The sequence below is a fragment of the Somniosus microcephalus genome, chromosome 25, assembly GCF_052327205.1.
Source record: "Somniosus microcephalus isolate GS21.2 chromosome 25, FLI_Smic_1.0, whole genome shotgun sequence".
Classification (NCBI taxonomy): Eukaryota; Metazoa; Chordata; class Chondrichthyes; order Squaliformes; family Somniosidae; genus Somniosus; species Somniosus microcephalus.
Genome location: NC_141011.1, coordinates 36,765,557 through 36,787,566, shown reverse-complemented (window position 1 = coordinate 36,787,566; position 22,010 = coordinate 36,765,557). Strand labels below are relative to the sequence as shown.

Sequence of the window (22,010 nt, the reverse complement as noted above, 5' to 3'; positions counted from 1 at the left end):
TGAGGGAGAGCTGCACTGTCGGAGGGACAGTACTTGGGGAGAGCTGCACTGTTGGAGGGACAGTACTGGGGGAGAGCTGCACTGTTGGAGGAGCTTTCTTTCGGATGAGCCGTATGCAGCACTAAGTTCATCAGGAGCTGTGCAGCCTTTGGAATACGGTTTGTGTGGCCATTCTTCATGGTCAAGTCAACACAGTGAGTGTTGGAAGGCCATTCATTGGGATGATACAGTGGAGTCCGATCCTGCTCTTTCCCTGCACTTTCAGTAGGAGTCACTGAATAGCGATCAGGAAAGGAGCCCTGACTGCCTTTTCCCCCTTCCTTAATCTGGGGGAAACCTGCAGCCAGTTACAGCATGAGAATTATCACCGGTACGCTTTTATCAACACCAACACCATGGCTGCCCGTGCTTGCAAACATCACCCCACCACACCTATGCTGTGAATATGCAGTCTCCAGAGAATACAACTGTTACACCAGCAAAGACATGCCGATCCAGGCCGACTTGAACAACCTACCACCAACCTGTCTCAAATCTAGAAGGCCATTTTGGACCGTCGCCCAAGCCCTTCAGCGATCTCCCCTCAGCCTTGATGACCGATGGTGAAATGCTTGGAAGAACTGCGACATACAGAATAGATTCCTTATAGAGGACCCCACAGTACAACCTGAAAGATCAAACCTTCCTCGTAAACAGTGGACAACCATCAACCGCCTCAGAACCGGTCATGGTAGACGCTGCCACCTTCTCCATAGATAGAAGATTACAGCATCCCTATCATGTGACTGTGCAGCTCCTAATCACATCATTGAGCGCTGCCCGCAGAGGAAATTCACAGGCAACCTACAAGATATCCACACTGTGACACTGGAAGCTTTGGCCTGGATATCTGACTTCGATATTGACATTTGATTTGCTTTGCTACTACCATACGAAAGAACAACAACAGCACCCCACATCTTGCCTGGCTAAGATCAGGTAACTCAGCGCAGACTGGGACTGTCCTGGGCAGTTAATCAGAGGAATCTGATTTATACAGTCAGGATCGACTTGAGGTTAAGGAATAAGGTTGTGCAGTAGCTTGAGCATTTTAACCCCAGCGACCTGGGTTTGCATCCAGCACTGACTGATGGGATGAAAATCGACTCCCTCTATCACTGGGACCACAGTAAGACGTGTGGGAGATTCCCAGCCTAGCGCAAAGCTGCCAGTTATTCGCCACAGCATGGCAGTGTGATGGGCTGATTGTACCACACAGTTTGCATTGAGGCAACCGCTGATACAGATACGGTGGTGCAGTGGTTCTGTTACTGGACTAAGAGAACGTGAGTTCAAATCCCGCCAGGGCAGTTTGATCATTTGAATTCGGTTTAAAAAAATTAAAAAAAATCGGGAAATAAAAAGCTGGTTATCAGTGAAAGGGACCATGAAGCCGTTGGATTGTCCTTAAAAAACCAACTGGTTCACGAATGGGAAGGAAACCCGCCGTCCTTACCCGGTCTGGGCCTATATGTGACTCCAGTCCCACACCAACGTGGTTGACTCTTAACTGCCCTCTGGAGCGGCCTATCAAGCCCCTCAGTTGTATTAAAACCTGCTGGTTCAAGAAGGAGGCCCACCACTACTTCTGGGAAATAAATGCTGGCCTTGCCAGCGGCGGCCACATCCCGAGAATTATTAATACAGGAAACTCATTTATCCGGAGGTTAAATGTCCGGAAAGCTCTACCCACCGGCAAAATTCAGGAGTCGGTTCAGATAAGTTTTTTTTCTTTTCGTTGCTTTTTTTCTGCAGTCGTGGCTCTGCAAGGTCTAGCTGAAGCTGTTGCTTAGCTACAGAGACGCTTGCAAGCTACGCTGACTGTTTTGAAGCTGTTGCTAAGCAACAGGGTTTGTTGCTTCACACGGAGCTCAGAAGCTCCGTATGTTTTAACATTAGCGCTGGTTTCTACGGCAGTTTTGATGGGACGGCACCAGCTCGGTCCCATCAGTGCCGGATACCAGAAAGTTTCCTGTAATGAAAAATGGAACCCTGTTCTTTGAGGAACTGTTGCTTCAGAAAGAGGAGCGGAGGGCCTCCCTGTAGCGGGTGGGCGGGGGTGGGATCTGACTGTGCACTCTCTAGCTCTGTACTTGGCACCTGTTGTTAACCGTGATGCTGCCTTGCTGGTGTTGACAGGAAGCTCCGGTGTTGCCGAACGGATCGTACGATGGGAACTCGCTGGTGAAGTCCTCGGGGAAGCTGATACTCATGCAGAAGATGTTGAAGAAGCTGCACAGCCAAGGCCACAGAGTGTTGATCTTCTCTCAGGTAACCTGGGGTAGCATCGAATGGGGCTCCCATTCTCCTTCCCTCCCTCACCACCAAACAGCTAAGCTGATAAACCCACCACCCGCTGTGGTACTGAGGCTGGAGGGTTGCGGGTTACATCCCCAGTCTCTGCTGGACTGGGGCTGGGGAGCTGTAATTACCCTTGGGGGGGGCCCCTTGACTAGGAAGGGGAAAGTCAGCCAGGGCTCCTGTTCCTTGTCCAGTGAGCCCCGCAGGAAACGTGCTGATTAACCGTGGATGTTTTGACATGGATGGTCAGCCTTCTCCGCGTTCTGCCCGAGGTGTCAGTTTGGCTCAGTTGGTAGCACTCTCGTTCAAGTCCCACTCCAGAGACTTGAGCGCATAATCCAGGCTGACACTCCCAGTGCATTACTGAGGGAGTGCTGCAATGTCGGAGATGCCGCCTTTCAGATGAGACGTTAGACCGAGGCCCCATCTGCCCTCTCGGGTGGACATAAAAAATCCCATGGCACTATTGGGAGAAGAGCAGGGGTGTCCTCACCATTATTTAATCCTCAACCAGCAGCCCAAAATGGATTAATCGGTCATTTATCGCAATGTTGTTTTGTGGGATCTTGCTGTGCACAAATGACTTGCCTACATTACAACAGTGACTACACTTCAAAATAGTTCATTGACTTCAAATGGAGGGAGGAGGTCACGGAGGGATTTGAATACTAGTAAGAGAATTTAAAATTCGAGGCATTGCCAGACCGGGAGCCAGTGTAGGTCAGCGAGCACAAGGGGTGATGGGTGAACGGGACTTGGTGTGAGTTGGGATTGGTGCCAAGGGTTCCTGTTGTGGATAAAGGTGCTGTTTGTGACTGACAGATGACCAAAATGCTGGATCTGTTGGAGGACTTCCTCGAGTACGACGGATACAAATACGAGCGGATAGACGGGAGCATCACCGGCAATCAGCGGCAGGAGGCTATCGACCGGTTTAATGGTGAGCAGGAGCTGGCTGTTTAGAGGGAGCTTTTTAAAAAAATCTTCTTGTGGATGTTAGTAAAACAATAATCTTACCTTTCACCCAGTGACCGCGTCGAGTACTTGACAACTGAGGAGGTGGAATCCTCCCCCCGCACTGCATCGGCAAAATCCGCATGACTGCAGCGACAGAACAGCAGCCGCAGGGCTCTGCTGCTTAGGCTGCAGGCGGAATATTGCCTCTGGTTTGGGGGATGCCTTTACATTAGGAAAGATGTCAAGGCTGCGGAGAAGATGCAGAGGGATTTGTTAAGGTGATCCCGACGCTGAGAGGCTTTAGTTACGAGGGGAGACGAGAAAACAAGGGCACTTTGCATTAGAACGAAGAAGGTTGACATGAATCTTGTCATTCATGTGGAAATGACTTATGAAATAATACTGAGCGGCCTGCTGGTGGCGCTGTCCAGGGAGAGTATAAATACTCGGGCACGGGCCCAGCTTGCTCAGGACATTCTTTAACAGGAACTAGTGAAGGACACAACTAGATCTCCATGTTGAAAAACAGTTGATTAAAGCGTTGTTTAACGCTTAGACCAAGTGCCTAGTAGTTTTCTTACGTCAAAGGTTAAGAGGAGATCTGATCGAGATGCTCACAATTATGAAGGGCGTCGATGAGGAGCATCAGGAAAAAACTATTTCCACTGGCTGGGGAGTTGGGTAACAAGAGGGAATACATTTAAAATAATCACCAAAGAACGAAGCGAGGGATGAGGAGAAGTCTTAAATGCAGAGAGTTGTTGGGACGTGGAACCTTGACCAGAAACAGCGAGGGAAGTGAAAAAGAAAATCTTGGGAAAGGGCCTGGAAATGGGAGCAAGGGGAGTGCTCGTTTTGGAGAGGCGTCACAGGCAGGCTGGGCCACATGGTCTCTTTCTGTGCTGTCTGATTCTATAATACTGTGTTCAGAAACAACCCAGCACCACACAGTCCCCTATCAGTAGGGCAAGTGTGGCAGGTGATCCGTTATAGCTAATGCAGTGCGTGTAGAAACTTGCAGCACTGTTATGAGCAAAGGAACAGGAGTAGACCGTTCAGCCCCTTGAGCCTGTTCCGTCATTCAGTGGTCTGGCTGGTCTGTATCCTAACTCCATCCACCCGCCTTGGCTCCATATCCCTCAATACCCTTGGCTTGCAAAAATCTATCGCCCTCCGATTTAAAATTATTAACTGAACTAGCTTCTACTGCTTTTTGTGAGAGAGTGTTCCACACTTCTATCACCCTTTGCACGAAGAAGTGTTTCCTAATTTCTCTCCTGAATGGCCTGGCTCTGATTTTAAGGTTACGTTCCCTTGTCCCAGACTCCCCCACCAGCGGAAAAAGTTTCTCTCTCTCTACCCTGTCAATTCCTTTCAAAATCCTAAAAACCTCAATCAATTCACCTCTTAGCCTTCTATGTTCCAGGGAACACAAGCCTAGTTGATGTAATCTCTCCTTGTAATCTAACCCTTGGAGCTCTGGTAACATTCAGGTGAATCTGCGCTGCCCTCCTTCCAAGGCCAATATATCCTTTCTATGGTGCGGTGCCCAGAACCGTACAGTGTACCAGATGTGTTCTAACCAGGGCTTTGTATAGCTGCAGCATAACTTAATCCCCTTTTATATTTTGACCCTCTGGTTATAAATATTTTTTGTACCTGACCCCTAAGTTTTAGTGGGATGGTGTACCAAATCGTTCATTGGATGACTACATTTTCCATGTAGTGTTCCCCACTGCTCTCCCCCCCCCCCCGCGACCCCTCACAAAGTCCATGAATTCAGGACGGGGGAAACCTGGAGAAGTTTCTGGAACTTCTGGGCAAATCCCTGGGCAGCCGCCCCCCCCCCCCCGCCGCCTTCCTGGAACTGCGAAGACTCCCATTTCTCTTCATCCGCACCTCCTTTGGATTTCCCCGAGGTAGCACTGGACCTCCCGCACTGCCGGGGGACGGAGTGACACTGGGAGCAGTCACCTTGCCCTGCTCTTGGTGAGGGTTTGGGGCCCAGCTCAGAGGGGAGAGAAACACCTGCCGACACTTGCTGCCTCGACCCTCGCTGAGCATATGGACATATGAAAATGACGGGCAGAAGACCGCCAGCTGGTCCATCGTGCCCGCCCCCACCCTGGACTCCCCATCAGCAGTCATGCAACCTCCTGGGACAGGCATAAAACCCGATAAAAATCCAAGAACAATTGAGGAAAATTCCTCCCTGATCCCCTTAGGCGATCGGAACTAGTCGAGGATACCACATTGGCCATGTTTATATTACCTGGTATTCCGCCTACCTTTTATAAGATGGTATTCTGCCCCGATAAGGAAATGGTTCTTTGTGGCTTTGCCACACTCACTCTGCGAGCTGGCAACTCTGCTATCCTCCGGGAAAAGAACTGCCCAACACCTAACCTCGCCTCGCCCTGTCCTGGTGTAACTTTTACACTCGTCCCCTAGTCTTCCCCAACCTAGCAAACTGAAATAATCTATCACTGGGAAGACAAGCTATTTAATTAAGCTTTAACTATTTTATATACCTGTGCCAAATCACGCGAAGTCTACACATCACTAAAGTGAATAGACTCAGCTTTTTTAAGCCCATCTGAGTGACTAAGGTTCTTTAAATTGGGAACCATTCTTATCGCTCTCCTCTGAACCATTTCCAATGCCTAGGCCATTCAGGGGTGATGTCGGGAAGCACTTCTTCACACACAGGATAGTGGAAATCTGGAAAACTCTCCCCCAAAAAGCTGTTGAAGCTGGGGGTCAATTGAAAATTTCAAAACTGAAATTGATAGATTTTTGTTAGACAAGGTTATTAAAGATTATGGAACCAAGGCGGGTAGATGGGGTTAAGATATAGATCAACCATTATTTAATTGATGGTGGAACGGGCTCGATGGGCTGAATGGCCTGCTCCTGTTCTTGCATAACGGGCTCGATGGGCTGAATGGCCTGCTCCTGTTCCTATGTTCCTTTCTATGCCTCCATCTCACCCACCGCTTGCACAAGGCCCTGGAACGAGTCCCAGCAAAGAAGTAACAGCGAGAAAGAGAGGGGGCCAAAGTTTGGTGAGAAAAGTAAAACCAAAATACTCCCTGGTCCCGGTGAGTTTGTACCGACCCCGCGGGGTTCGGCGATTGGATGCTCACCCATCTCTTTCCCTTTCTTGCTCACAGCCCCGGGAGCCCAGCAGTTCTGTTTCCTTCTGTCAACTCGAGCTGGGGGTCTGGGCATTAACCTGGCCACTGCAGACACCGTCGTAATCTACGATTCCGATTGGAACCCCCACAACGACATTCAGGTCAGAGCACGCTTTACTCGAGACTTCTAAATGGGACTGTTCGAGATTATTTGCGTCTTGGTTTTTTTTTTGTTGAAATCGCTCTGTAGAATTCGATGCCGTGTCGCCAGGATTTAAGGCAGATGAGCAACCCAGTGGTTCAGAGTTCAAATCCAAGTCCGTAAATTGAATTGAGTAATTCTGGTAATTTGTGGGTTGACACCAGATAAAGTGACCATGAAAGCTGTCGGATTGTGGTAAAAACCCAACTGGTTCACTAATGTCCTTCAGGGAAGGGAACCTGCCGTCCTTACCCGGTCTGGGCCTATATGTGACTCCAATCCCACACCAACGTTATTGACACTTAACTGCCCTCTGGAGTGGCCTAGTGAGCCTCTCCGTTGTGTGAAACCATTACCAGCAGTTTAAGGCGGCGGCCCACCACCTTCTCGGGGCAACTACGGATGGGCAATAAATGCTGGCCTTGCCAGTGATGCCCACATTGCTAGAATGAATTTTTAAAGAAGAAATGTAGTGGTAAAAGGTGACCACGTGAGAGGTTGGTCTCCCACCGAGCTTTACCTGGCAGTGATAGGGGACGGTTTTGTGCCTCCAGTTCCCGATCTCCTATCCCTGCCTGTGCGGAGGAGGTGCAAAGCTGAGGCCAGGCGCTTCCTGACCAGGAGGAGAGATTGGAGCATCCAATCTCTATGCTGCCTTCCTAATGTCTAGGGAGCAGGATTCCAGCCTGTTCCGTTGGCTTGGGAAGGTGCGTGGCATGGGAAGGGAGGGAGGGTGGGGAGTGGGAAGAGAATGTTCAGTAAAGGAGTTCCAAAACCGAATCAAATCCAACATCTGTACTACAGGCGTTCAGCAGAGCTCATCGTATTGGCCAGAACAAAAAGGTGATGATCTATCGCTTTGTGACCCGGGCGTCGGTAGAGGAACGCATCACCCAGGTGGCCAAGAAGAAAATGATGTTGACTCACCTGGTGGTGCGGCCAGGCTTGGGGTCCAAGTCTGGTTCAATGTCCAAACAAGAGTTGGATGATATCCTCAAGTTCGGCACAGAGGAACTCTTTAAGGACGACGAAGGTAAGGAAGCAAGGGGTGGGGCGTAGGAGAGGTGAAGAGGGGAGGAGAAATATAACATAGAGCCAGGAGGGGGTTACAAGAAGAAATTGGCTCTTTTTCCCTTGATTGTTAACACCTTACCCAAAACGTTCAGAATGAAGCCCTTTTGTGAGAAATTTATGCAACTGGTTTTTAAAAAAAACCAGATTGCATTATTGAGATTCACCTTGTGGCTCAGTATGTAGGAACAGTAGGAGACAATTCAGCCCCTCGAGCCTGTTCCGCCATTCAGTAAGATCGTGGCTGATCTGTACCTCAGCTCCATCCACCTGCCTTGGCTCCATATCCTTTTATAACCTTTCCTAGCAAAAATCTATCGATCGCCGGTTGTCGATACATGGCCCGGTGTCGTTTGGGGCCTTACAGACCAGGAGGGCCGCTCTCCAATGTGTGATGAATCAGTTGATGTCAAGTGTGGCAGCAATAAGGAGTCCGAGTGCCTGGGTTAGGGACCGAGATCAGCCAGTGATCCTGCTGCAGTCACCACAGCTGGAAGTTGTGTGTGGATATCGGGGGAGGGTGCGATCGGGCTCAGTCATGATGCTACTCCGCCCCCCCCCCCTCCCCCCCCCCCAATGGTTGAATACCCCACCAGCAGTCGCCATCTCTGCTGACACACGCAGAATGGGCCAATTGGGTGAGGTAGCAGATGACAGCTAGCACCTGTGGAACTGTGCCCCAGCGAGAGTCCCCGCCTTCAGCAGAGGAAGGGACAATGCTGGAGGGAAAAAATATTTTAAAAAAGAGAGAAAAACTCACCTCAGTCTGGGCTGGGCCTGAACCCAAGTTTCAGAGATTAAATAAAATGGATGGGAGGGAGATTACTGCCCTTGAAAGAGGACGGGGGACGACAAAGGAGATCCGGCTATCGGGAATTTAAGTTCTGAGGAATTGTTAAGGAAGTTGGGCTTATTTTCTTTGGAACTAAAGATATTTTGAGGAGGCTTAAAAGTTTTTCACCGTTGGGAAGGAAATTGGCAAAACTGGTGAGGGTGAATTGTTCATTAAAATGTTAACCAGGGGGCACGAGTTTAAAAAAAAAAAGAGAAAGCTAGAGGGAATTTTTCACCCACAGGGTGGTAGACTTGGTGGATACGTTACCAGAGAAGGCCATTGACGCGGACATGTGCTTCTGGAGAGAGCAGGGTGTGAGGCGTGTGGTGAGGTGGGTTTGCTCTGTCAAGGCAGATAGGCTTCTGGGGCCGAAAGGCCTTTTTCTGCTTCTAAATTTAAAAAAAAATCAAAAATCTTCTTACGAGGGAAGAGAGTTACAGAAAGAGGGAGGCTGAAAGCAGGAAAGCATCCAGAGGGCTGTGGATGCTGGCCTACAATTGGAGCTTTCAAGAATGTGGTCGATAGATTTTTGTTCAGTAAGGGTGTCGAGGGTTGTGGAGCAAAGGCGGGGAAATGGAGTAGAAGTACACACCAGCCATGATCTAATTGAATGGTGGAACAGGCTCGAGGGGCTGAATGGCCTCCTACTGTTCCTATGCTCCTTTGTTCCTGTAGTTGGATTGAAATAGTACATCGTATTTACAGCACAGAAACAGGCCATTCGGCCCAACTGGTCCATGCCGGTGTTTATGCTCCACACGAGCCTCCTCCCACCCCTCTTCATCTCACCCTATCAACATCTCCTTCTATTCCCATAGATATTGTATGTGTGTGTGTGTAATATGTATGTATGTGATAAATATATAAAGGCAAAGCATGTGAGAAGCATAAAGAGAGTGTGAAAGGGGTAGATTTAAAAGCCTAGCTTTTCCAATAGGTGTTATTTCAACACCAATCAGAAACTCTAGGCTTTGGAATGGAAGACAAACAGAAGAGAGAGAGAGAGAGAAGGTGAAGAATTATGGAATGGGAGAGAAGCAGAGATAGTTGCAGGGAGAGAGAAATGATTAGAAAGATTGCAGCCCCATGAGCAATGCCACGAGAGGCCAGTCAGTTTACAAATCGGTCATTTGCCACGAGAGGCCAGTCAGGAATTGTTGATGATTGTTTGTTTGTTCTTTCACATCAAGCTGAGAAGGAGGCTGAGGAGATCAGGATGATCCACTACGATGACCGTGCCATCTCGAAGCTGCTGGACCGCAACCAGAATGCCACAGATGACGCTGACATTCAGAACATGAACGAGTATCTCAGCTCCTTCAAAGTTGCTCAGTACGTGGTGCGGGAGGAGGACGAGCAGGTGACCGCTTTCCTTCGAGGGTTAAAGCCAGCGAGAGCTCACTGGGTTCGGACTGAGCAGCAGAGTTAGACAGACCCAGAAAGACCCGGGAAGGAGGGGAGGGGAAAGGGGGCGTATAAAGAAACTAACGGGAGAGCGGGAGCAGCGGGGAGCGAAATTACCGGAGATGGGGAGGCGGGCATTGTTCCCTTTAAGCTGCGTGGCCGTGCAGCGCTCTGGAGCTCCCGCGCAGTCGGATCATCAGCTTTTAAATGGGAAAAAACGCGCTTGCGTGGAATTTTGAAGGGGCCACGCAGCCAAAAAAAAATGAAAGGGACATTGGCGGTGGGGCATCTGCAGCTTCCAGACTCGATCTCTACTCTTGGTGAATCTGCCTCTTGTACCGTGTGGATTGTGCTGGAGGGTTAGAGATTGGGTGTAATAAAAGGAAAAGGGCCACCTGGAGAGGAGAAGGGGGTAGAATTGATGGTGAAGAATGGGGCGGTTTATCGTTACTCTCACTTTCCAAATGTTGGAAAGTTTGGTCATATAGAACAGTTAATAATTTAACATTTACCTCAGGACTTCCCAAATTGCTTCAGTGCCAATTAATTACGTTTTTGAATTGTAGTCATTCTTGTTATACAGTACAGGGCACGTTCATTTATATTCACACTCACTAAGATTTTACTCAGTAACGTACAGAAAAAGCCTTCCCCCTAAGCCTTGTTTGTTTTCCCTGAGATGCATCTCATGAAATGGCTCTTGTTTCGGTGATGATTAAAGTTCCAGTTGTCCAGGATGAAGGAGAAATACAATTATACACCTCCACAAACCAACAAAGCTCACTGTGCTGATAACTGACCGGGCGTTAATGACCGGGATCGACGGGAGTTAATGACCCGGATCGACGGGAGTTAATGACCGGGATCGACGGGAGTTAATGACCCGGATCGACGGGAGTTAATGACCCGGATCGAGGGGAGTTAATGACCCGGATCGAGGGGAGTTAATGACCCGGATCGAGGGGAGTTAATGACCCGGATCGACGGGAGTTAATGACCCGGATCGACGGGAGTTAATGACCGGGATCGACGGGAGTTAATGACCGGGATCGAGGGGAGTTAATGACCCGGATCGAGGGGAGTTAATGACCGGGATCGAGGGGAGTTAATGACCCGGATCGACGGGTGTTAATGACCCGGATCGACGGGAGTTAATGACCCGGATCGACGGGAGTTAATGACCCGATCGAGGGGAGTTAATGACCGGGATCGACGGGTGTTAATGACCGGGATCGAGGGGAGTTAATGACCCGGATCGACGGGAGTTAATGACCGGGATCGACGGGTGTTAATGACCGGGATCGAGGGGAGTTAATGACCGGGATCGAGGGGAGTTAATGACCCGGATCGACGGGAGTTAATGACCGGGATCAACGGGTGTTAATGACCCGGATCGAGGGGAGTTAATGACCCAGATCGACGGGTGTTAATGACCGGGTGTGACATGAATCTTGTCATTCATGTGGAAATGACTTATGAAATGCTACTGGGCGGCCTGCTGGTGGCGCTGTCCAGTGAGAGTATAAATACTCGGGCATGGGCCCAGCTTGCTCAGGACATTCTTTAACAGGAACTAGTGAAGGACACAACTAGATCTCCATGTTGAAAAACAGTTGATTAAAGCCTTGTTTAATACTCAGACCAAGTGCCTAGTAGTTTTCTTACGTCGGTGTGCAAGAGGTATTTATGTTGTAGGTTTAATTTAAGTTCTTTGCTTTAAGTTGACTGTTTCACGGATGATTTCCTTTTAATGCAGCTGATCTATTGATGGTCTTGAATTGTTTAGGAGGAAGTTGAAAGAGAGATCATTAAACAGGAAGAGAATGTGGACCCTGATTATTGGGAAAAGCTTCTGAGACACCACTATGAGCAGCAACAAGAGGATCTCGCCAGGAACCTGGGCAAAGGGAAACGCATTCGCAAACAAGTCAACTACAATGACGCCTCCCAAGAGGACCAAGGTATTTACCCGCATGGCAGAAAGGGCGGAAATAAGGGCAGTGGGTCAGTGAGGGCTCACAATCAGCCGGCTGATTTTCTTGAGTCTTCAAGAGGTTCTTCCCTTTCCTTCTGTAGCCTGTTCAGTGTCAGACCTCCTTCTCCGTCTTGATTTGTGTAATTGTTGTGTGACCCCACCCTGTGCTGGTAGGGACAGGGGGTGGGTACTTTAGTACATTCCACCACTGGCAATCCTTCCCCCCACCTCCCCCCCCCCCCCCCCCCCCAAAAAAAAAACCTCCTTTTCTGAAGGCTTTGTCACTGCTAGGGTTGGATTCCTTGGGTCTTGAGCGCAATCCTGTCCAGCCACATGACCACCTTCCAGTAGGGGTACTCGGATATGGGCACAGTCTGGCTCCGCCCCCCCCCCCCCCCCACCGCCACCCTTGCCCAACCCTGTTGTGTTGACATTAACTCTATTGTCTCATCTGCCACCCTGAGTGAGTTCAGCCCATTTGGTAGAAGCTGAGGACCAAACTGGGGACCTTCTTGGTCTGAATGGCTCAGCTACTCACTGCCTGAACCAGGTCTGGCTGCCCAACCATTGTCGAGGTATCACCTACATCACAGATAATTCCCAATGTTCCAGGAGGAGTGGGATCTGAGCACCTGGGGAGAGAGGCGATATAAAAAGGACAAAACAAAATATGTTCTGAACTTGTGTTCAATATTGCTCCCCTCACAAGGTGGGTGACTCTGGATGGCAACTAGGTTTGTGCCTAGTTTAAAGGCCCTTAGTTAGCACAATAGGCTCGGAGAGCTGAGTCTTAATTCTAGAAAAGCATAGACGGCAAGGAGAGTCGATTGAAGTCTTCAAAATAATGAAAGGATTAGACTCGGTCCATTTGGATAGGCTACTCGAGCTAGATGTGTTGCGGAGGACCAGGGGACATCTGTAGAAGTTCTGGGTTAAATGTCAGGAAGGTTTTCTTTTCGCAGAGGGTCATCGGCCTCTGGAACAAGTGCACCAAGTGTGATTCACTACAAGTGTTTGAATAGGGGGCTGGTATAGTTCCTACGCTATGGCCAATACCACAGCTTATGAAAGGTCGGTGGGGCATTGGGCAATGTGTCAGCTGTGGCTCAGTGGGTCGCACCCTGACCTCTGAGTCACAAGGTCCCACTCTAGAGACTTGCGCCCATAATGCAGGTTGACACTCCAGTGCAGTGCTGAGGGAGTGCTGCACTGTCGGAGGGGCAGTGCTGAGGGAGTGCTGCACTGTCGGAGGGGCAGTGCTGAGGGAGTGCTGCACTGTCGGAGGGGCAGTGCTGAGGGAGTGCTGCACTGTCGGAGGGGCAGTGCTGAGGGAGTGCTGCACTGTCAGAGGCAGTACTGAGGGAGTGGTGCACTGTCGGAGGCAGGACTGAGGGAGTGCTGCACTGTCGGAGGTGCCGTCTTTCGGATGAGACGTTAAATCGACGCTCAGTCTGCCCTCGTAGGTGGATGTAAAAGATTCCATGGCACCAATGTTCCCCGCAGTTTTTGTTGGGCCACGCCGCCCCTTTAACAGGCTGCACGGTGCATTCAGAGGTCCATGCATGTGTGTTTTTTTTTCAATTTAAAAGCCGGCTCACCGTCTGCGCAGGACCCCTGGAGCGCAGCCGTGCAGCTTAATAGGAACATTACATTGCACTGGTTCGAAGAAGAGCAGGGGAGCTCACCTCGGCGTCCTGGCCAATGTTTATCGTTCAACTAACATCACTAAAACAGATGATCTGGTTGTTATCACATTGCTATTTGTGGGAGCTTGCTGTGCGCAAATTTTCTACATTATAACAGTGACTACACTTCAAAAAGTACTTCAATGGCTGTAAAGCGCTTTGGGGCGTCCTGAGGTGGTGAAAAACGCGATAGAAATGCAAGTCCTTTCTTTCTTTCATGGTCACAGTTCAGAGTGGAATTTCCCAGAGCTTTTTATCCCCTGAATTGGCCTCGGGTTTTGTTTTTATTTTATTTTATCCCAGGAGATGGTGTGGCCGCAGGTGGGAGGCGATGGGTGCCCATGATGCTCAGTTGCATCGTGGCGGTACGGGACAGGCTCGATGGGCCAACTGACCTTTGCCCATCCGCCATTTCTGTGTGTCCGTATTCCTACTCGTCCTCCTGTTCTCTTTTCCAGAGTGGCAAGATGACCTGTCAGACAACCAGTCTGAGTACTCTGTGGGGTCAGAGGATGAGGATGAAGACTTTGAGGAGAAGCCTGAAGGTGAGGGTTTAGCCATGGCTCCCTTTCTAATTTAGGGCAGTGCTTCATCTTGGAATTGTGAGCAGTGTTGGTCCAGAACTTTCAATCCTGAATTTTGTACTTTCCAGCTGGGAGACGACAATCACGGAGGCAACTTAAGAACGAAAGAGACAAACCCCTCCCACCCTTACTGGCTCGAGTTGGTGGGAACATTGAGGTAAATATATCTTCTTCAAAAAACTTTTCTCTCTGACCTTTGACTGCAGACATTCCCAGGGCAGGTACAGCACGGGTTAGATACAGAGTAAAGCTCCCTCTACACTGTCCCATCAAACACTCCCAGGGCAGGTACAGCACGGGTTAGATACAGAGTAAACCTCCCTCTGCACTGTCCCATCAAACACTCCCAGGGCAGGTACAGCACAGGTTAGATACAGAGTAAAGCTCCCTCTACACTGTCCCATCAAACACTCCCAGGGCAGGTACAGCACGGGTTAGATACAGAGTAAAGCTCCCTCTACACTGTCCCATCAAACACTCCCAGGGCAGGTACCGCACAGGTTAGATACAGAGTAAAGCTCCCTCTACACTGTCCCATCAAACACTCCCAGGGCAGGTACAGCATGGGTTAGATACAGAGTAAAGCTCCCTCTACACTGTCCCATCAAACACTCCCAGGGCAGGTACAGTAGGGGTTAGATACAGAGTAAAGCTCCCTCTACACTGTCCCATCAAACACTCCCAGGGCAGGTACAGTAGGGGTTAGATACAGAGTAAAGCTCCCTCTACACTGTCCCATCAAACACTCCCAGGGCAGGTACAGCATGGGTTAGATACAGAGTAAAGCTCCCTCTACACTGTCCCATCAAACACTCCCAGGGCAGGTACAGTAGGGGTTAGATACAGACTAAAGCTCCCTCTACACTGTCCCATCAAACACTCCCAGGGCAGGTACAGCATGGGTTAGATACAGAGTAAAGCTCCCTCTACACTGTCCCATCAAACACTCCCAGGGCAGGTACAGTAGGGGTTAGATACAGACTAAAGCTCCCTCTACACTGTCCCATCAAACACTCCCAGGGCAGGTACAGTAGGGGTTAGATACAGAGTAAAGCTCCCTCTACACTGTCCCATCAAACACTCCCAGGGCACGTACAGCACGGGTTAGATACAGAGTAAAGATCCCTCTACACTGTCCCATCAAACACTCCCAGGGCAGGTACAGCACGGGTTAGATACAGAGTAAAGCTCCCTCTACACTGTCCCATCAAACACTCCCAGGGCAGGTACAGTAGGGGTTAGATACAGAGTAAAGCTACCTCTACACCTAACAGGACTGTTGCTAAGCCCTTATCTATTTATTTTGTTAGGTTTTTGTTGGGTAAGGGTATCAAGGGATATGGAGTTAAGGCGGGTAGATTGAGATGAAGTCCAGATCTGATTGAATCGATGGGTTGACTGGCCTGCTGCTGTTCCTATGTTCCTAGGTTCTCTGTCTGGCAGGTAGTGCCTGCATTTTTGAAGTGGGAGGATTAGCTCTGATTTTCTTGTTATTAGCAATCCCAGCAGTTTCCTCTCCCTGTCAGCAGACAGCTAGCAGGCCAGAGAGAGAAGGAGCAAATCGCTCAGCCACTTCACACAGTCACTGTGCTCTCAGTCACATTCAACATTTGTCTCCAGTGTGGGAGGGAGAACAAGGCACTGTTTCTGCTGAGGTGGCTGATCGGATACAGGATGGATATCTGATGCACAACTTACTCCTACTGTAGACAGACGGACACTGGGGTGGAAAAGGCCTCGGTAAAAATAAGTCAGTCACGAAAACAAGAAAATTGATGGGCAGGAACAGACCAGCTGGTCCATCGAGCCTGCCCCCACACTCGTGATGCTGGGAGCGTCGTATTAGACACTTCCCACCCTTCCCCGCAGCCATGTAATCTCCTGGGAGAGTTGAAAAAAGAAACTCAGGGCCAGAAAGGATAAATACTTGGTGAAATTCTGCTCCGACCCCCTCAGACGATAGAAACTATGGAATTCTCTACCACAGAAGGCTGTGGAGGCCAAGTCACTGAATATATTTAAGAAGGAGATAGATAGATTTCTAGACACAAAAGGCGTCAAGGGGTATGAGGAGAGAGCGGGAATATGGTATTGAGATAGAGGATCAGCCATGATCATATCGAATGGCGGAGCAGGCTCGAATGGCCGACTCCTGCTCCTATTGTTCTGTATTTCTAAACCAGTCCACGAGATCGCATGGACCTGTTCTTTGGTAAACCGCTTACCTTTCACAAGATGTGATCTCTGCCCCAGCCAGGAAGCAGTCCAGCTCCCTTTTGAAGGTGCGCAGAGTGTCCGCACCCGCCACACCAGCCAGCAACACATCCCAAGAAAAGTGGCACCTTTCCAGGTCACACTTAACACACCCAAAAGACCTGTATCCAGGGCAGGAAAACCCTTCACCCACTTAAAGGAAAATCTGGAATGTGAATCTCATCGTTAGCTTGGTAGGAATTCTGGTTTGGATGTAAGAACATGGAGCAGGAGTAGGCCATTCGGCCCCTCGAGCCTGCTCCGCCATTCAATGAGATCATGGCTGATTTGATCTTGGTCTCAACTCCACTTCCCTGCCCGCTCCCCATAACCCTTGACTCCCCTATTTTTCAAAAATCTGTCTATCTCCGCCTTGAATATATTCAATGACTCCGCCTCCACCGCTCTCTGGGGCTGAGAGTTCCAAAGATTCACGACCCTCTGAGAGAAGAAATTCCTCCTCATCTCCATTTTAAATGGGCGACCCCTTATTCTGAAACTATGCCCCGTGGTTCTAGATACCCTCACTAGGGGAAACATCCTCTCTGCATCCACCCTGTCAATCCCCCTCAGCATCTTATATGTTTCAATAAGATCACCTCTCATTCTTCTAAACTCCAATGAGTACAGGCCCAACCTGCTCAACCTTTCCTCATAAGTCGACCCCTTCATCTCAGGAATCAACCTAGTGAACCTTCTCTGAACTGCCTCCAATGCAAGTATATCCTTCCTTAAATAAGGAGACCAAAACTGTAGGCAGTGTTCCAGGTGTGGTCTCACCAACGCCCTGTACAGTTGTAACAGGACTTCCCTGCTTTTATACTCCAACCCCCTTGCAATAAAGGCCAACATTCCATTTGCCTTCCTAATTACTTGCTGTACCTGCATGCTAACTTCTTGTGTTTCATGTACAAGGATCCCCAGATCTCTCTGTACCGCAGCATTCTGTAATCTCTCTCCATTTAAATAATATTTTGTTTTTTTATTCTTTCTACCAAAGTGGATAACCTCACATTTTCCCACATTATACTCCATCTGCCAATTTTTTGTTACTGAGACGGGCTTCATCGAGGGAGAACTAGTTACTGACCCTCATCTGAGTGCCTTGTCCAAGTGTTAGTAATTCGGGGGGTGGAGGGTGCGACCTGAACATTCCAGGACCAAGTATGAATGAAGATTTCCGACCTGCCCTTGTCCTCCCGGTGATGTTTAATTCTGTGTGTTTAGGTTCTCGGATTCAACGCTCGCCAGCGTAAAGCCTTTGTGAATGCGATCATGCGCTGGGGGATGCCGCCCCAGGATGCCTTCAACTCTCACTGGCTCGTCCGGGATCTCCGGGGCAAGAGTGAGAAGGAGTTCAGGTACGTTTGAAATAAAGAAATAAATTCCTGCAATATTATTTCCTCTTGCCTTCTCCTCCTCCACTCCCTCATTGAGGGGAGACGGGATCTCCAGACAGCCCCGGGGAGACGGGATCTCCAGACAGCCCCGGGGAGACGGGATCTCCAGACAGCCCCGGGGAGACGGGATCTCCTGCTTTGAATTCTGGATTGTCATCCAGCAGGATACTCGCGCCCGGTAGGTGTAGGTGACCCCTCTCGTATGGGTTGTAGGAGCCCATAAACCCTTCCCTCTGTATTGGACTAACCCTCCTATCGACTGGGAGGAAGACGGTTACGTCTATGGAAGGAGCGTTCACATCGCGGCCTGTCAGACTGTTAATCAGCCCGCGAGTCCTTTCACTACTTCACACTGTTCTATAAGGGTGAAGATACAAAGCCTTTTATCACCTGCCTGCTCTAAATAGTACAGACTTGAGGAAATGATTTGGTTTTGTCATTTTTCTCGAGCATCACATGTTTAAATTGGCTCGCTGTTCTCTCCCCAGAGCCTACGTGTCACTGTTTATGCGACACTTGTGCGAGCCGGGCGCGGATGGATCTGAAACTTTTGCAGATGGCGTCCCTCGGGAAGGGTTGTCCCGGCAACACGTGCTCACCAGGATAGGCGTGATGTCACTGGTCCGAAAGAAGGTGGGTGCCAGGAACTCCTGTGGCTCGGTGTCAGCTTTTGCCTGATTTACGCTCCTGTGAAGCGCTTTGGAATGTTTTACTGCGTTAAAGGCGCTATATAAATGCAAGTTGTTGTTCCTTGGGTGCTCCTCTCCCTCTGGTAGCTCTCCCAATGTTCCTTCTTTCAACCAGAGCCTAGGGAATGAGCATTTGTAGCAAATAGACAGTGATGGGGGGGGGGTGGGAGCTCATGGGGAATTCACCACCTCCAAGTCACACACCCTCCGGACTTGGGTGGGGGGTGGGGGTTGGGGTGGGTGAGGCTGGGGGGGTGGGGGTGGGGCTTCACAGCTGGTGTCAGAATCCTGGAAGGGAGAAAATTGGTAAAGAATTGCTTGGCGCTGATGTAGCCAGTGATGCCTTAGGGCAGGGCTGTCCGATCTGGCCCTCGGAGCCCTGGCGATCTGGCCCTCAGAGCCCTGGCAATCTGGCCCTTGACTCCCAGGAAACTCCCTTCTATTTGCTCTCGGATTCCTTGCTCGCTGCTTCGTCCTGTTTGAATTTAGTGGGGCTGGAGGTTTAGGAAGGGCTGCTTTTAATGCTGTTACTGCATTCATTTGCTTATATTTCAAGATACTAAAGACAGACTGGCATTTATGTAGCGCCTTTCACGACCTTTCACAGTGTAGTCGCTGTTGTAATGGAGGAAACGGGAGATCCAGTTTATGGTATAGCAAGATCCCAAGAACAACAGTGAGATACATGACCATCGCCTTGGTTGTGGGATAAATATCGGCCAGGACACTTGCTGTTCTTCCAAGAGTGCCGTAGGATTTTCTCCACCTGAGAGGCCATAATGAAAATTAACACACCAGGAGACAGTTCAACCACGACGGTCAACGCGTACAATACCGGAACAATATTAGTGCAAGGCAACCTCGACAGATTTGCAACGACCTTCAGGACACTGAAAAGATTAACTAAGGGGGGAAGGAACAGCCCCAGAGTGGCCCGCACTCCCCCCAACATTGACAACTTACCAGGAGAAAATCTGCCTGGTCAGGAGGTGAACGAGCCACACAGTTCAAACCAGACACTAACCCCGGGGAACCACAGCCACACGATACAACTGACAAACCCCAGCATAACTACCAGGGAGGAAGCCACACATAGTCCCCCTACCATTCCCAGCTCACCAAGAGAAGAGCAGCATAGCCAGGAAGTGAGTGAGCCTTCCAGGGCCGACCAGCCTAGCCAGGAATTGAGTGAGCCTTCCAGGGCCGACCAGACACATACCCCGGGATCACACAGACAGATACAACCAAAAGATAAATTTAATCAATTAGAGATAGAGATGGTGAAACTTAAAGAGGAGTTCCTCAAAATGAATGACGAACAAAAGCAGGAGAGGGAGAGACACAAGAGAGAGCTGAATCTACTTGAGAACCAGGTGAATCTACTTAGGAATCAGGTGAAAGAGCTGCAGGAAAAAGAAGAGAGCCATAGAGGAGCGATAACACCATTAGACCAGCAACCAGAGGCTAGAGATAAGACAAGACAGAGCCGGACGAAACGGCTGCACTCCCACACGGAACAAAAGCAACAGACACACAATACAAGGGGTGCCACACAGACCGACCAGCATACTGATTCGCAATCTTCCCCCACCACCGTGGAACCACAAGCGAGCCGCTCACAAGAGATACGCACACACCAGACACCCCAGCCCAGCACACACACTATGAGTCCAAGCGAAAGCCACCAGACAGTAAACACAAACAAGGCTGACGTCGTAATACTCATAGACTCAAATGGGAAATTTCTATGGGAGAAAAAGCTTTTCCCTAGAAGTAAAGTAGAAAAGATCTGGTGCCCAACAACAAACAGAGCCATGGGATGGCTGACCAAAGCCAGATTAGGCTCCCCCCAACACATAATAATACACACGGGCACAAATGACCTAAAGGCCCAACAGAAAGAGGTAGCAACATCGCTCAGAGCAATGATTAGGAAGGCAAGCAGTACATTTCCAAACACTAGAATCACTGTTTCCACAATATTGCCGAGAACAGACTTCAACAACAACACAATTCATGAGATAAATGCCAGCATAGCAAGAGACTGCGAATCAAACCACAATGTACACCTGGCCCAACACCCCACCCTCGATGAGGAATGTCTTTACGACCACGTCCACATCCAAAGGCAAAGAATATCGATCTTTGCTAAAGCCCTGAAGGACGTCGCTTTTAACCGGGTCCATACCCAGACTCCAAGAGGACCCCCCCCCGACCACCAAAGATCAGCGGGGTACATATCAGGAACACTACAAAGACCACCAACACACCAACCGAGACCAGAGAGGATCCCCATACAAAACAACAATATCAGACCTGCACCACTCCTGTCCCACAGGGGAATAGGACCGCTCCCAGCCAGACAGAGGGAGAGATGCACAGGACGTACGCAATACCTCAGACAGAAACAATCCATTAAGAGACAATAAGCAGATGTGCAGCAGCATCTACTTCCGCCTTATGGATCAAGGACTAATTAATAGAAAGAACTGTAACCAAATTGTATTAACTTTTATAGACAACTGAGGTGATCTTTTTTTTCCCCCACACTTAGACACGACAAACACGTACCACTCTTTAACCTATCATAGTAAAAGATCAAACTTAACATGAAATCCTTATATATTTCGACCTGGAATATCCAAGGTCTACGCTCTTCAGTGCGAGAAGTGAAGAGTAGGACCCCAGAGTTCATAGATGAAACTAAAGACCTAGATATTATCATTTTACAGGAAACTTGGTATAAAGGAAAAGGACACACTGGCTGTCCCCAAGGGTACACTGAGCTGGTGGTCCCCTCCAATAAATTACCAAGTGTAACCCAAGGCAGAGACTCCGGAGGCATACTGATCTGGTTTAAAACAGAACTTAAGAATTACATCAAATTTATAAAAAAGGGCGAAAACCATATGTGGCTCAAACTTGAGAGGGAGATTATCTCAAACACCCAAGATGTTTACATTTGCGCACTTTATATCCCCCCAATCGATTCCCCGTACTTTAAAGAGGACACCTTCTCCAACATGGAGGGGGAAATTATCCAATACCAGGCCCAGGGGAACGTGTTGATCTGTGGGGACCTCAATTCAAGAACGGGCGAAGAACCAGACTTCACCAATAATCAGGGAAACAATTACGTTTTCGGGAATAACCACTTTGACATCCCTTCCCTTCCATACAGGCATAACTGCGACAAGCAGTCAAATACCAACGGAAAACAGCTACTACAGCTCTGTCGAAACCTGGGTCTGTACATTGTCAATGGTAGGTTCATAGGAGACCTCCTAGGAAGATCGACCTATTGCTCACCTCTTGGCTGCAGCACAGTAGACTATATGATTACAGACTTAGACCCATCCTCTTTCAGAGCATTCACAGTCAAACCACAAACAACACTGTCAGATCACAGTCAAATTACTATGTTCCTCAAAAAGACAGAAACAAACAACATAGAAACACAACCCAGTAAACTGTACAA

The 22,010-nt window shown here is 49.2% G+C and overlaps 1 protein-coding gene across 2 annotated transcripts in view; it reads left to right on the top strand.

The window, feature by feature from the left end:
- LOC147100699 (ATP-dependent chromatin remodeler CHD5-like) overlaps nucleotides 1-22,010 on the top strand; it is a 104,067-nt gene that overhangs the window by 52,051 nt on the left and 30,006 nt on the right. The window contains exons 19-28 of one of the 2 annotated variants that reach the window (XM_085967203.1): nucleotides 2,179-2,310; nucleotides 3,163-3,280; nucleotides 6,471-6,595; nucleotides 7,441-7,669; nucleotides 9,733-9,902; nucleotides 11,733-11,907; nucleotides 14,065-14,151; nucleotides 14,259-14,347; nucleotides 17,671-17,804; nucleotides 18,332-18,476. In XM_085967203.1, coding sequence (XP_085823329.1) covers nucleotides 2,179-2,310; nucleotides 3,163-3,280; nucleotides 6,471-6,595; nucleotides 7,441-7,669; nucleotides 9,733-9,902; nucleotides 11,733-11,907; nucleotides 14,065-14,151; nucleotides 14,259-14,347; nucleotides 17,671-17,804; nucleotides 18,332-18,476 — 1,404 coding nt within the window. The remainder of the gene's footprint in view (nucleotides 1-2,178; nucleotides 2,311-3,162; nucleotides 3,281-6,470; nucleotides 6,596-7,440; nucleotides 7,670-9,732; nucleotides 9,903-11,732; nucleotides 11,908-14,064; nucleotides 14,152-14,258; nucleotides 14,348-17,670; nucleotides 17,805-18,331; nucleotides 18,477-22,010) is intronic. The other variant, XM_085967204.1, reaches the window with a different exon arrangement.